The sequence below is a fragment of the Astatotilapia calliptera genome, chromosome 4 (genome assembly GCF_964374335.1).
Source record: "Astatotilapia calliptera chromosome 4, fAstCal68.1, whole genome shotgun sequence".
Classification (NCBI taxonomy): domain Eukaryota; kingdom Metazoa; phylum Chordata; class Actinopteri; order Cichliformes; family Cichlidae; genus Astatotilapia; species Astatotilapia calliptera.
Window position 1 is genome coordinate 10,646,211 of NC_137425.1, and position 15,205 is coordinate 10,661,415.

The following is a 15,205-nucleotide window of genomic DNA, read 5'->3' on the forward strand; positions in this document are numbered from 1 at the left end:
TCCTGTCAGACATCCAGGATTCCTGGGTGGGAACGCTGGCTGAATCAGCCCCAGGAGGCTGTGCTGCTGGGATGTCTGCCAAGTCTTTCCATAGCGCTGCAGGATATTACATCAGATTCAGAAACCTGTATGTGAAGTTGTGTACACATAAAGCACAGCCCATGTAAGCTCATTGCTGTAGAACAGCACGAAATTTGAAGTACTTTACAATTTAGACTAAAGGAAAAGAACAAAAACCCCGCCTATTTCTAAACATTATTCAACTGTGCAGTGACTGTACACACAGCTAAACACTGACCAATTAATATAATAACAGAATAAACAAGTGTCAATAAAAGCTGGTGGTAAAAGCGGACATGGTGGGTTTCCATGTGTAAATACTGTACAAGAACAAATTGACCGCCTGAGATTAATTCTCTACCGATGACACACTGCCACCTTGTGGTGGAATAGGCACGTAGCTGGTTATAGTTGAAGGACCTTGTCTCCGTATTTATTTGCTCATAATGACATTGCAGTCGCCCAAATCAAAATATCTACAAACAACTTAAGGCAATCATGACCTGAGGCATGGATAGTACAGTCGCACTGGAAGTGATCCACAGTGGATAATCAACTATTGTTACCCTACAATAATACAACAGCTACATTGTGTATCACATTTACGATGCCATCCAGTCAATGTTTTTTTAATTGTACTTTTTTAAGTAGTAGTAATACAACAGATGCAGATGTCTTGCTGCGATAGCTCATTAGTAAACAACAACTTCCGCCTGGTCAGACCACTTCGACATCTATCAAACAGTAAGGGTGGATCGGTTTAATTGTGCATTTCTAGATAAATTATTTCTTTATAAAAGAGACAAAAATTCCCATTTTTCTTTTATTAATAACATTTATGACATAAACGTGTAATTCCGGTCACAAACGATACGTACATCAAGGATGTATTAAGTCCATCATCGAAACTGTTTTACCTGTACATAGCTACAGTGGTACAGTCCACAACACCCGGGTTTCCGCGCGAAAAGACGGCCCGCGCGCCCGAATTGCTTATAGCATCCATCTGCAGACAGACAGTCACCGTGGAGCTGCGCGGTGGTTAATGATAGTGGAGTTTTAAACGGTTTTAAAACATTTTAGTCGCTCGTGTCTTACGCTCGTTTACGATGCCAACCAGGACGTCCCTGCCTCTCCCGGACGATGTCCGGAAAAGGTACTGTAATGAATGCTAATAGTGTTCTACTGATGTAGCTAGCTTGCAGCTTTTATTTCAAAAGCCATAACAGCGGCTGTTAAAGCTGAAATGGCAGTCCTGGTGGGTTAGACTTTCTGTGGTTGTCCTGAGCGTTACTGGCGGTTTCCCTTTTACCTGTGCAAACAGATGTTGCTAACATTAGCTTTTTGCCATTGACAGGGCTAATGCGGTATGCACTATTAGCCAGTTAGCATCATTAGCCTACCAATGGATGGGACAGCGTGTGAGATTTGGCGCCACTCAGGAAGTTTTGTTATCTGTGTTTCTGCTTTCCCGCTGTCAGTGTTTTATTGCTGCAGTATAGCAAAGGATGTGCTCCTACACCATTCGCTCTGACTTACCCCAGCACTGTTTTGATTCTCCTTTGTTTACAGCTTGCAGAGGTTGGATGAGGAAGGATCTGCAGATGAGGTGAGCTGTGGACTCAAAACATGCTTATCTAGTAGTTCTGAAACGGAAGTTTAGTGTGGAAGAACTAAATGTTTAGTATTTTAGTCTGTTTCTATACTGTCACCTCGAAGGGAAGTTCCAGACTCAATCCGCATTGCACTCCCCTTATATCATAAATAGTTATAAATAAAATGAACGAGGATCAGCTTTAGTCTTCTTTTTTTGTGCCATTTTCTATTTGAGCTGTTTCTGGTGGACAGCATAAGGAAACTGACACCAGTGGTGCGATGTCAACAGGAGAAGTTAAATATGTACTATGTGATAGTTTCCAGGTTGCATATTGTCTCGTTAAGTAATGCAATCCAGTTTAAGACAGTTGTGTTCTTTAAGTTTTGTGTGTTTATCCCCGTGCCTGTGAGTGCATAAGTTGTGCCGCCTTTTTTTTTTTTTTTTTTTTGGACTTTATTCATTAGCTCTTATTCTCTTTTAAAATGTCACTTCAGGAACATGTGAAAGAGAAGCTCAAGTTGGTGCAGGACTTTCTGCATGTTGATGCTCAGGATCAGCTGACCAGTCTGGAGGAAAAAATGAAAAGTTCAGAGATCTCAAAGGTCAGTCAGTTGTAAGTTGTCCAAATTGATATTAATCCTAAAACCGTACTTGACTTTCTGTCATCTAACTTGTGACATATGTCATGTGCTTTTTGTTTTTGTTTTTTAAAGGAGGTCTATATCTCTAAAGTGAAGGCCCTACTTGGAAAAGAACTTCATCTTGAAAATGGCTCCCACTCTGATGACGCAGAGAAGAATGGAAAGACGAATGGCTTTTCAAATGGTTCGCACAAAGACGAGCATGATGAAGATGTAACCATGAGCGTACAGGAGGAGGAGGAATCTGTCAAGTCACCAACTTCTTCGAAAGGGAAGGGTGGACGGAGGAGCAAGGCAAATTCTGACACAAAAAGTACGTTTAAATCTCTTAAGATGGAGATCACCTGCACATTCAGTGGCTTTCTCCAGTTATTTAAGCAAAGGTAATTTTTAAAATAAATTTTTTTCCTTTTGTAGAGTCTCCAGCAAGTACCAGGGTTACCAGAAACAGTGGGAAACAGCCAACTATCTTGTCAATGTTCACTAAAGTGTGCGTATAGGAATATATTTAATTCATTTATGTATTTTGGCATAAAACAAAACTTCAGTCACTCTAACCTGCTTGAAATAAATGTCTTTCAGTCAGAAGCGCAAGTCAGAGGACTTGAATGGAGAAGCTGTCAACGGACAGAATGAACCGAAGAAAGATGATGACATTGAGGAGGTACCGTAATGTTATGTACAAGTAATGTAAAAAAACATGAGTAGAAACTGCAGTTCCTCCGTGTCAGATAAATAACCCTCCACATACTTTCAAATTTGTTTGTAGTCTCGGGAGGAGAAACGTCTCAAAGTGGAGTCGGATGACAAGTAAGTATCTTTAGCTTGAGAGCAACAATTGTGATATAGTTTATACAAGCAAATGTGTTGACACTTTTCTTTATGCAGTGCTGCTCCAGAAGAATCCAAGAGTGACATTGTAAAGCCGGTTTCTGCTGTAAAGGTAGTGATTTAGATAGGTGAATTGTAAACATTTTTGAAGGCATTATTGCTTCGTGCTGACTGGATTGTGTTTTTGTTACTGTTCAGACACCACCACCCAAATGTCAAGACTGTAGACAGTACCTAGATGATTCTGACCTGAAGTTTTTCCAAGGGGATCCTGATAATGCGGTGAGAACTTGCAAACATAAACTGCAGTTTTGTTTGTTTTAAATTTTATTTATTTATTTATTTATTTATTTCTGTCTGTCTGTCTGTCTGCTGAAACGTAATTTCTGTGTTTCAGCTGGATGAGCCTGAAATGTTAACAGATGAGCGCCTCTCACTGTTTGACTCCAATGAGGATGGATTTGAGAGCTACGAGGATCTGCCACAGCACAAGATCACAAACTTCAGGTGAGTAATTCTCCATCTTTATTAAGGTTTTGTTCCTGTGAGGTAACATACACAGCTTGTTAGGTAAGAGGAACAAAACAAAACTGCAAGGAAAGAAAGATCTGTGACTGGCTAGAGGGAGACATCAAGCTTGAATGGGCAGCAGGATAGAGTTGGAAATGTACTATTATGTCAAGAGGGTGGTGACAGGGTGGAAATAGTACCTTGAGGAACTCAAGAATGAAGAAAATGACGGAGGGGAACTGTTGGTCAGGAAGTGCAGGAAATGGGTGAGGGCATCTATGAAAAGGATAGCTTGGAAAGGTGGTTGGTCAGATGAGGTGGTGGTAGTAGTAACTACAGTGGGGTAAAGTTTGATACCATGAAGTATGTGGCTTCACACAGAAAGAGCACAACAGATTTGATGTTTGCTTTGAGAGTGGTGGAGAACTATCCAATGACAAGAAGAGTTGCACTGCATCCTTGTGGATCTAAAAAAAAACATATACTGGTGAGATGGGTTCATTGTAGGGGTGGGATTACATGAGGGATCTGCTCTGAGTCCCTTCTTGTTTGTAGTGGTGATGGACAGATTGACAGATGAGGTTAGGCAGGAAGGGTGTTTGCAGACGACATAGTGATCTGTAGTAACAATAGGAAGGAGGTGGAAGAGAGTGGAAAAATGGGGGGTATGCTCTGGAGAGAAGAATGAAAGCTGTGTGAAAGGGAGACATCTAAGCACAACAATGCTGCTGCAAGTAGTATTGAAATTGGCTCAACCTTAAGCAAAGGACAGCACATGAGGGGTGAAGAAGGGAGTTGGGCAGGGGTGGAGAGGCTTTCGAAATGGGTCAGGTGTGATTCGTGACAGAATGATATCAGCAATAGCGAAAGGGAAGGTTTACAAGATGGTATTGAGACATACAGACAAGACTGGAGGCGGAGCTGTAGATAATCAGATTTTAATTGTCAGGGTCCAGAATTGATAGTATTATGAATGAGTACAGATCAGGTTCAGAGATTTGCAGACAGGGTTAGAGACGCAAGGTTTGGACAGAGTATGGATAGTAACCTTGTGGAGGGCAAGAGACCATAGAGAAGATCCATGATGTGGTGAAGGAAGACTTGCAGTGGGTTGGCGTGACAGAACGATGTTAGGAATGGAGTGAGAGATGGGCAGATGATCTGCTGTGGTGATCCCTAAAGTAAAAGGAGTTTAGAAGAACAGATGTGTTCCTTCTAATTAGACTGTTTTTATATTCTAAAACTTAAAGTTTTTGTCAGTCATATGGTATAACAATGTGTGTTGCAGTGTTTATGACAAGCGTGGCCATCTCTGTCCATTCGACTCTGGACTTATTGAGAAGAATGTTGAGCTTTACTTCAGCTGTGTTGTCAAACCCATCTATGATGACAACCCTTGTATGGATGGTATGGAAAACCTGTCCAGTTATAGAAAGTTCATTATGATTGTACATTGTCTTTTAGCTTTTATAACCTTTTTTTCCCCCCCCTGTATTTTTAGGTGGTGTTCCTGCCAAAAAGCTGGGACCCATTAATGCCTGGTGGATCACTGGTTTTGATGGTGGAGAAAAAGCTTTGATTGGTTTCACTACAGGTAGTATAATTGTGTATTTTCTTCTCCATTTAGTTAAAATAAATAAATCCATATATACAGTACACTAATGTTTATCCAACTCTTTCCTTATCTAGCTTTTGCTGACTACATCTTAATGCAGCCCAGTGAGGAGTATGCTCCCATCTTTGCACTGATGCAAGAGAAGATCTATATGAGCAAGATAGTGGTTGAATTCCTCCAGAAGAATCCTGATGCTACCTATGAAGACCTACTCAATAAGATTGAGGTGCAGTCTTGTGTGAATGAAACAAACTCTTGTCTTTGAATCCGGGTTCCTGTCGTGGTATCTGTTTGAGAATTTTTAAAAAATGTTTTACTGTGTATATTTCCATTCATATAAAGTGATCCTGCCTGTTGCTGTGTTGGTTTCCCACAGGGATCAAATTTTTATTTATTTTTTTCTTAATGACATGTCCAAAGCTTATTATGCCCTGTTTTCCATTCCCTCAGACAACTGTGCCTCCTGCAGGACTCAACTTCAACTGCTTCACTGAAGACACGCTCCTGCGCCATGCCCAGTTTGTTGTAGAGCAGGTGGAGAGCTACGATGAGGCCGGTGATTCAGATGAGCAGCCAATTATTGTTACTCCCTGCATGAGAGACCTGATCAAGCTTGCAGGAGTCACTCTAGGAAAAAGGTGCTTAAACTTTTTTTTTTTTTTGTTTTGTTTTTTTTTTGTTACAACTTTCTGTTTTGTATGCTTAGATGTATAGTGATAATTTTGCATCAATACTTAAAATGATTCATTTTTCAAGGGTGTTGGTCTCATCTGTTGGATTGTGAATCTGCAGTCTTCTGAGATTTCAGAGAAAATGGTCTGAATTGATTCTGCAAATACTTGAAATAATAGCTTAATGTTGAATCTGAAGTGCATTGAAGAAACATGTAATACATACTTAATTTATAATGAAAAATCCAGTTTCAGCTTTCCCATTTTTATTTTTTCTTCTATCAGCAGCTATTTTGACTCCCTTCGGGTTTTAAAGCTATCCATTTCATTTGTGCTTATATTCCTGTATTTCTGCTCCCTGTTCTCCCTAATGTCTAACATTCCTTTAACATTTCCTAATGCAGCATGCTGCTGTACTGGTAGGTAGGCCTCATTGTGAATGCATCTTTAGCTTGTTTGGTGGTGTGTTTAATGTGAAGCATTTAGAAACTTTATGGACAAAGAGCACTACACCAGATTTCATGCTAAAGTTTTATTTCTACTTTAAATCATTTTATATTTTTTGGCTTTACATTGTGGTTTATTTTTAGTTTATCCAGCAGATTTGAAATCTGGCCACGTATATCAGATTTGTGTAATCGGCGCGAGTGCGGTGATTGATTTATTTAAAGATGTCATAGGATTAAAACGAACTTTGCAGAAACAACTTAACTAGACTGGCACATCCCACTCGAGTTTAACAGAACATTATTTAAAACATACAAATCGTCTTTTCACATTTCAACTCGTTGAACACTTGTGATGTGTTTATATTTAATATTTTGTGATACCCGATTTGTTATACAGAACAATCTGGAATGTGGTCCTTGGAAACGGGCAGGTTTGGGAAAGGGCATTCACTTTCAAAAAGTAACTTCTACCACAGACTTACTTACCCAACAGTGGGTGGGTTGCTAAAGTCTGAGGTGCTTTGATGCTAGTAGTATAGTGAGATTGTTGCTGACATTTATAAGCACTTGTGCAAAACAAATGTGAACGTTAAAAACAGTCATCATGCCTCTAGCAGTGTCGTTGTTGGTCAGTGCTTCCTCATAGAAAGCTAGTTCTCCTGAGATTCTGATCTTGTATCTGGCAGCTTCAAAAATGATACATTTAGAAAAGGAGCATATTGTGCAAGAGATGCACAGTCTCTTAATAGTAGGTGAAGAAAGAAGTGTTTTAAGTTTCATAATGGCTATGCGGAGGCTTTTTCTCGTAAACTTTTTTTTTTTCCATTACGAAATTCATAATCCATAGAACAAGAAGACTTGGAAAGTCCCAAGTTCAAGCTTTGTGTTTGAACATGGGGCAGCCCCACAGCTGTAAAGCATCAGAATTAAAAACGAAACTTTTCATCGCCTGAGTGTGGTGCTGTCAGGGTATTCTCTTTATATTTGGAATTAACTTTGATTTAGTTAGAGCCTGTATGAGTTAACACTCAAAAGCCTTCATATAGGTGAGGGTTATCCATCTTGTTTAATAAGAAATATGACACTTCCTCAAACATGGGTTAGAATTTGTTAAGAGTTCAGAGTTCTTGCAGCGAATGCTATTTATATCTTTGACAGGAAGAACAAAAGCCAAAGGAGATCAAAGCAGTCTTTACACTCAGGAAGTTGGCACATGTTGGTGTGTTTTTTGTTTTTTTGTTGTTGTTTTTTCCCATGCAGGCCCAATTGCTTCCCACGGAGAGAACTTTATTGCCTCTTACATCAGATGGAAACTCTGCATTGAACATTCTGTTTGTTTAGTTTGGTTTGCTTGTTTCTTTGCATGGCCTGATGCTGTGGTGTGTTGATGGCCAGGGGCTTCATAATGCCATTACGTCACTTATCGTCAGGTATTTGTGCAGAGTAAAATCTGCGTCTTCTGACCATGCACTTTGTTCTGTTGACAGGAGGGCTGCCAGAAGACAGGCTATTCGTCACCCAACAAAGATAGAAAAAGATAGTAAGGGACCAACTAAAGCAACCACTACAAAGCTGGTCTACCAGATCTTTGATGCATTCTTCTCTGATCAGATAGAGCAGAATGATAAAGAAAGCGCCATGAAAAGACAGCGCTGTGGTGTCTGTGAGGCAAGTTGGATACTATCTGTACAGTATCTGATGTTGATGTCCATCCTCTGTAATTCTTATGCATATTGAATTCTTTTTCTGTGTGTGTGGACAGGTTTGTCAGTCTCCTGATTGTGGAAAGTGTGCAGCTTGCAAAGACATGATCAAATTTGGAGGAAGTGGAAAAAGCAAACAAGCTTGTAGGCAGAGAAGGTGAGCATTTTTTTGAATGTGTTGCCTACAAATGCTTTTCCAGATATTTGCATCAGTGACTTTATCTGTCATAATATTTTAAGCAAGAAGGAATAAAACACAGACATGATATTTTATATACAGCTTGGTGTTGCAGTCGTATTAATCTCTTTAAATCTATCTATCTCTGTTTAGATGCCCCAACCTTGCAGTCAAGGAGGCTGAAGATGATGAGAACATTGAGGAGGAAGATGTTCCTGTGGAGAAGCCTAAAAAGGTTCCTCATGCCAAAAGAAAGAAGCAGACCCAGTGCAAACTTACATGGATTGGAGAATCTATTCACGTATGTTTTCATCCAGTGTGGTAGATTAATAGAACTACCCTCTAGTGCAGCAGTGGCTCCCAGCACTGGTCATATAAAAATATTCATCTTTAACTCCTTTCAGACTGAAGGGAAGAAGCAATACTACAGGAAGGTCTCTTTGAACGATGAACTGCTGGAGGTGGGAGACTGTGTCTCAGTTTCATCAGAGGATCCATCCATTCCACTGTATCTGGCAAGGTAAGCGTTTCAGACATAGTATAATAATATTCAATTCTCAGGTCAATTCTCAAATCTAATGAGGTGTTTTCTTAGGATCACGTCAATGTGGGAGGATAATAATGGAAAGATGTTTCATGCCCACTGGTTCCTTCGTGGAATAGACACGGTGCTCGGTGAGACTTCAGATCCACTCGAGCTTGTCATTGTGGATGAATGTGAGGACATGCTGCTCAATTATGTCCAAGGCAAAGTTGATGTTATGTATAAAGCCCCATCGAACAACTGGTTTATGGAGGTAAGTTTTTAAAGGGGCTAGAAAGATCTGAAGCTGCTTTTATTGTAATTTTCTTCATGTAACAGTTGCTTCTGTAATTTTAGGGTGGTGTGGATGTTGACCTCAAGGTGATTGAGGATGACGGGAAGAGTTTTTTCTATCAGTTCTGGTATGACACAGAATATGCCAGGTTTGAAATGCCTCCAAAGACATCTCCATCAGAAGAATGCAAATTCAAGTAAGCACCAGCTACACATTCATTTATGCTGCTCGTGATCTTTTCCTCGATTTATTTTTTTTTACATTTTTAAAATCTCTACTTTCACCTTCAGGTTCTGTGGCAGCTGTGTAAGGACTAAAGAGCGAGAGGACAAAGATAAGCCTCGTGTATTTGAACCCCTGGAGAATGAAAACCATGACACAAAGACTTTGTATGCTATGGCTTGCTTTAAAGGAGAGCAGTTCAGGGTGGGGGACAGCGTCTACCTTCCCCCTGAGGCTTTTAATTTCAGGTGAGTGTTACTTTTATTCAGACCTGTAGAATGATGAATACACATGTACTGTCTAACGCTATTTAGAAGTTTCAGTCTTACGGTAGTTTGCATGAACGAGGAGTCTACATGTGTAGTGCAGCTTCAGCCACTAGAGGGCCTTCTTTACACACGGGTCGCCTGTTTATATTTTTATTTTTTTCAGGTTGAATAAATTTTGTTCTTTATTAAAAAGGGAAGATTGAGTATCGTGGCTAATATTAAAGTATATTAAAAAATTTGGCCACCACTTACCTCTATAACAATGTGGTTCTCAGTGTGAAGCCAGCCAGTCCAGTGAAGCGATCCCACAGGAAAGACGATGTGGATGAGGATCTGTATCCAGAGTATTACAGGAAGTCCTCAGACTACATCAAGGGCTCAAACCTGGACGCTCCTGAGCCCTTCCGTGTTGGGCGCATCAAGGAGATCTTCTGTCACAGGCGTAGCAATGGGAAACCCGAGATGTCAGACGTCAAACTGCGACTCTACAAGTTCTACAGGTAAAAACTGTTAACAGTTTAATGGGTTGCTATAAATTGGACAAATTTTAAGACTTTAACAAATTTTATCTTGTTTTCCAGGCCTGAGAACACACACAAAGGTGTCAAAGCTAGTTACCATACAGACATCAATCAGCTGTACTGGAGTGATGAAGAAGTGACCGTAAACATGGGTGACGTACTCGGCCGCTGCCAGGTAGAATATGCAGAGGACCTGAATGAATCCATCCAGGACTACTCCAGTGCTGGACCTGAGCGCTTCTATTTTCTTGAGGTACAGTACTTTCTTTCTACTCTAATCTTTAAACTCTAATCATCTATTTATCAATTCATCAAAAACAATTTCTTGTAATGACAACCCCACGTGCATAGAAGAAAGCAAAAACAGTTGACATGGTAGATTTTGTCTAATACTGGAACATTTATTTGAAAAAGTCTTGAACATGTCTTCAATTCAGTGTAGAAACTGCAGTCTTATTTCCATACTGTGCCTCCTTCACAGGCCTATAATGCAAAGGCAAAAAGCTTTGAGGATCCCCCAAATCATGCTCGTTCAACTGTCCATAAAGGAAAAGGAAAGGGCAAAGGAAAAGGTAGAAATTGTATTTATATTTTCCTTCAAAAATTGATTTTTAGTAGTCTCTGAAATCCTAATGTATTAAATTTGGTTTCCCAAGGTAAAGGCAAAGGAAAAGCTTCAGCTGCACAGGAACAGCCGGACTCACAGCCTAAACCTAAAGTGCCCAAGTATCGCACATTGGATGTGTTCTCTGGCTGCGGTGGACTTTCTGAGGGATTCCACCAGGCTGGTAAATGTTGCAACCCACTCACAAAATGTTTTAAAATCATCTTTTTTGTTTGTTTGTTTTGGGACTGCAGTACAAAAACGTAACTGCTTGTTGCCTTTAGCAATCTCTGAGACCCTCTGGGCTATAGAGATGTGGGAGCCAGCAGCACAGGCCTTCAGACTGAACAACCCAGGCACAACGGTGTTCACCGAGGACTGCAACATCTTGCTAAAGTTGGTCATGTCTGGAGAGAAAACAAATTCTCTTGGCCAGAAGCTGCCTCAGAAGGGTGATGTGGAGATGCTGTGTGGAGGGCCTCCTTGTCAAGGGTTCAGTGGGATGAACCGCTTCAACTCTCGCACTTACTCCAAATTCAAGAACTCACTTGTTGTCTCCTATCTTAGGTTGGTTCGCCTAAAGTCATCAACTTTCGCCGACACTGTGCAGCAAGCTTTTTTGTTTCCCACAAAAACTCTTAGCCTCGCATTAATAGTTTTTTTTATTTTTTATTATTATTATTTGTTTCTTCTTATTGCAGCTACTGTGACTACTACAGACCCAAATTCTTCCTGCTTGAGAACGTGAGGAACTTTGTGTCATTCAAAAACTCTATGGTCCTGAAGCTCACACTGCGCTGTCTTGTGCGAATGGGATACCAGTGTACCTTTGGTGTCTTGCAGGTGGGTCAGACCTTAAACCTCTTTTCTGCTGTGAAATTTTGGGTGAAGCTAAAATGAAATTGACTTGGAACAAATTTCAGAGCTTGTGTTGTTAACCAACAGCTTGCTATAAGGTTTTTCTTTCCTTCTCATACAATAAAAGATCACTAATGCGCTGCGTTCTGCTCTCATTAGGCCGGTCAGTACGGTGTTGCTCAGACCCGGCGCAGGGCCATCATCCTGGCTGCTGCTCCGGGAGAGAAGCTGCCACGCTATCCTGAGCCTCTGCATGTGTTTGCCCCCAGAGCTTGCTCTCTCAGCGTTGTGGTGGGTGAAAAGAGATACGTCAGCAATGTCACACGGTAATGTAAACCCTTTCCCCTTCTGGGTTGCTTATATTGTATTTTTAGGTTGCAAATCTTTCTCACAAGACATTAAAGCATCATTGTCACTAATTTCTGTCTACAGAGGCAATGGTGGAATCTACAGAACTATCACTGTCAGGGATACCATGTCTGACCTGCCAGAGATTCGCAATGGTGCAGCTGCACTGGAGATTTCCTACAATGGGGAGCCCCAGTCTTGGTTCCAGAGGCAGATCAGAGGCACACAGTACCAGCCTATCCTCAGAGATCATATCTGCAAGGTGAGTTGTGGTGTTCTCATGTTGGCTCACTCTTTCAGTCATTAAAGAATAACTTTATGACAGAAGTTACATGATCTGCATTACAGGATATGAGTGCACTGGTTGAGGGTCGGATGCGTTACATCCCCTTGGCTCCAGGCTCCGACTGGAGGGATCTGCCCAACATCGAGGTGCGACTGAAGGATGGCACCCTGACTAAGAAACTGCGTTACACACATCATGATAAGAAGAATGGGCGTAGCGGCACCGGTGCACTCAGAGGTGTTTGCACCTGTGCAGGAGGTATGCAGGACTTAAAAAAAAAAAAAAAGTTGTAGAGCTTAAATCTCCATCTGGGATACATCTCTTATAGTTTCCATGCAAATGTCTTTTTAGGTAAGCCTTGTGACCCTGCAGACAGGCAGTTTAATACCCTGATCCCCTGGTGTTTGCCCCACACTGGGAACCGCCATAATCACTGGGCGGGACTCTATGGCAGGTTGGAATGGGATGGTTTCTTCAGCACAACAGTCACCAATCCTGAACCAATGGGCAAGCAGGTACGCAAGTTTGTTTTTTGTTTTTGTTTTTTTCAGTTTGTTTACATTAAACATTCCTTCAAATTTATTTAATATAGGAGTGAAAAAACAGAGTACTTGCATTTAAGTCTTAAGCTAATTTGTGTTTCAGGAAATGGTTTACACTTCTTAAATGAAAGAAACTGACCTTAGGCTCTCTTGATTACAGGGCCGTGTACTCCATCCTGAGCAGCACAGAGTTGTCAGTGTGAGAGAGTGTGCACGCTCTCAGGGGTTCCCTGACACCTACCGCTTCTTTGGAAACATCCTGGACAAACACAGACAGGTACAATCTGGAATCACAATACTTTTCTTAATCCCTGAGAAATTTTTGTGGTTACAGTTGCTACAAAGAAGGTAAGTGTGGCAACAGTGACTTTGCTACGAGTTTTAGTCACAATATTGTACAAGTCACGTGAGGGATGACTATTTTCTTTCAGGAGATGTCGCTTGGTCAGGCTTGCAGAGACATTTTAGCAGGAATCTAGCAAAGTATAAACTTTGAAACTGCTTTGTTTTAGTACAGTTTTTATGTCTGTGAGAGGCAATAAATTTAGGTGATGGGGGATAAATTAATGTGTTATTATTTTTGTTTGTTACATAAATGATAACAAAAATAAGCAGCATTTTAATTTTTGGCCCTGTCATTTTGGCCTTTATCATCTTGGACTGAGTTGCAGTTCCAAAATGAAGATGTCTTTACTGCATTTCATGAGCTGCCCAGAAACATCTCTCCCTGCTTCTTGCCAAGTAATTGCTTCTGTTTCCTTCCAGGTTGGAAATGCTGTGCCCCCTCCGCTCTCCAGGGCCATTGGGCTTGAGATTAAGAGGTGCATCACGGAAAGGATGAAGGAAGAACAAGCATCAGGTGACTTTCAGTTTAATCGTATGATTATCTTTTAAGATTTGAATGCACCAATCCTCATTCAAGTGTGTGGTTTTGTTTTTTAAAATTAATTTATTTTAACTTACTTACTTTCCCTCCACAGAGAACATTAAACAAGAGAAGATGGAGCTCTCTGATTAAGCGTGTAAAGATTTCATCAAGAATCACTTCTGCAAGTCCTGGTGCTGGTGAAATGATTTCTCTTAAAAGTTGCGATTTAATGGCGTCACCAAGTGGCCGCTATGGACTTTCTATGTAGTACCATTCCACATTGAGTTTTAAATGTGCTTTTAATCATGACGTTGTTGCTGTTGTTGTTAAATGTTCACCTAATGTGGGATAAATTGTATGTAGTTTTTATATGTAATATTTCAAATAAATCTTATGAAATTCTACTTGTAGTTTTCATTATTGTAAATGTACAGCAAGTGTGATCAATATATCGGGAATCAAAGAAAGTGGTGCCAAGTGGTTGAAAAACCTCATCTCTTTGAATTCTGAAGCATTTTGTAAATGAACCTTAGATCAGTGGACACCAGATGTTAAAACATGCAGAGTTTGGTTTTTAACTGTTTAAAGTCTGACCTGTACTAAAACCTTTCCTTGAGCTGCTTGTTCCACAATCTTTGCTGTTACTGAATCTGTTTGGGGTTAGAAATACATTAAAAAAGTAAATATACACAGGGGTCACATATTACAAGACTTTAAAATGAATAGATAAATTCTCCAAATGTCTCTACTGGGTGTAAAATGTACTCCCTGATCATCTAAGAAACTTTGAAATGACAGCTTTTTAACTCATCCTGATAGACAGGAGACTCTAAAACGGGGGTCCCCAATCCCAGTCCACGAGGGCCGGTGTCCCTGCAGGTTTTAGATGTGTCCTTGATCCATCACAGCTGATTTAAATGAATAAATTACCTTCTCAACATGTCTTTAAGTTCTCCAGAGGCCTGGTGATGAACTAATCATGTGATTCAGGTGTGTTGACCCAGGGTGAGATCTAAAACCTGCAGCCCTCGTGGACTGGGCTTGGGGACCCTGCTCTAAAACCTTGTTGGCTTTGCAACCAACCTTGTAGCTGGCATGACAGTCATACAGAGAAGAAACCATATACTTGCAAGTGAAGCACTCATTGTAATCTAATAACTATTCATTATGTCAGTCATAAATTAGTACTTGTGGACTGTGATTTGAATCATTTTAAATTTGCACAGAGTTGTTTTCAGACTGTCTGCACTAAAATTCACAAAAATGGTACAAAAAAGTCCAGTAAGTGGAGCAGGGCTCCTTCCCTGTCTTGTAATTTGCAGAAGTACGAGTATTCTCAGAGGGACTGTTAGACTGCTGGTGTTAAATCGGAACAACAGACGCCGCAACTTGTCTGCAAGTGTGTGTGTTGTGTTTTTTTTTTTTCTTTTCTTTTCTTTAGTTTGTTGGTTTTTTGGGGGGCGGGGTTCTTCACAAGACTAGTATGGCTTTTTTGAGTTCTCTTTTCTTGAACAGTACAGGCTAGAATAGATTTGCCTCTGGCTTCAGCTGCATAATCGCATGCACAGGTGGGTCTGTTTTGTTTGTTTGCTTGTTTTTGCTGTGCTTGTTGCT

The 15,205-nt window shown here is 40.5% G+C and overlaps 1 protein-coding gene across 1 annotated transcript; it reads left to right on the forward strand.

Annotated features, from left to right (window-relative positions):
- Positions 1-881: 881 nt before the first annotated feature.
- dnmt1 (DNA (cytosine-5-)-methyltransferase 1) lies at positions 882-13,995 on the forward strand. Its single transcript, XM_026164600.2, has 34 exons — positions 882-1,216; positions 1,633-1,669; positions 2,152-2,259; positions 2,371-2,611; positions 2,716-2,788; positions 2,881-2,962; positions 3,068-3,108; positions 3,187-3,241; positions 3,328-3,411; positions 3,527-3,636; positions 4,928-5,046; positions 5,141-5,233; positions 5,329-5,480; positions 5,705-5,892; positions 7,862-8,042; positions 8,137-8,234; positions 8,409-8,556; positions 8,660-8,775; positions 8,851-9,052; positions 9,136-9,269; positions 9,364-9,543; positions 9,840-10,064; positions 10,146-10,338; positions 10,567-10,657; positions 10,742-10,873; positions 10,974-11,256; positions 11,391-11,532; positions 11,707-11,873; positions 11,980-12,157; positions 12,244-12,439; positions 12,533-12,696; positions 12,884-13,000; positions 13,489-13,582; positions 13,704-13,995. The coding sequence occupies exons 1-34, from the start codon at positions 1,170-1,172 to the stop codon at positions 13,739-13,741; spliced, it is 4,509 nt and encodes a 1,502-aa protein (XP_026020385.2). The 5' UTR covers positions 882-1,169; the 3' UTR covers positions 13,742-13,995.
- The last annotated feature ends 1,210 nt before the right edge of the window (positions 13,996-15,205 follow it).

What these genes read in the sequence shown, in the direction of transcription:
- dnmt1 (XM_026164600.2), top strand. Translation starts at nt 1,170, where the DNA reads ATGCCAACCAGGACGTCCCTGCCTCTCCCGGACGATGTCCGGAAAAG. An exon ending in CGACTCTACAAGTTCTACAG is followed by an intron (nt 10,065 to 10,145) that starts GTAAAAACTGTT and finishes CTTGTTTTCCAG; the next exon opens with GCCTGAGAACACACACAAAG. An exon ending in CTGAACCAATGGGCAAGCAG is followed by an intron (nt 12,697 to 12,883) that starts GTACGCAAGTTT and finishes TCTTGATTACAG; the next exon opens with GGCCGTGTACTCCATCCTGA.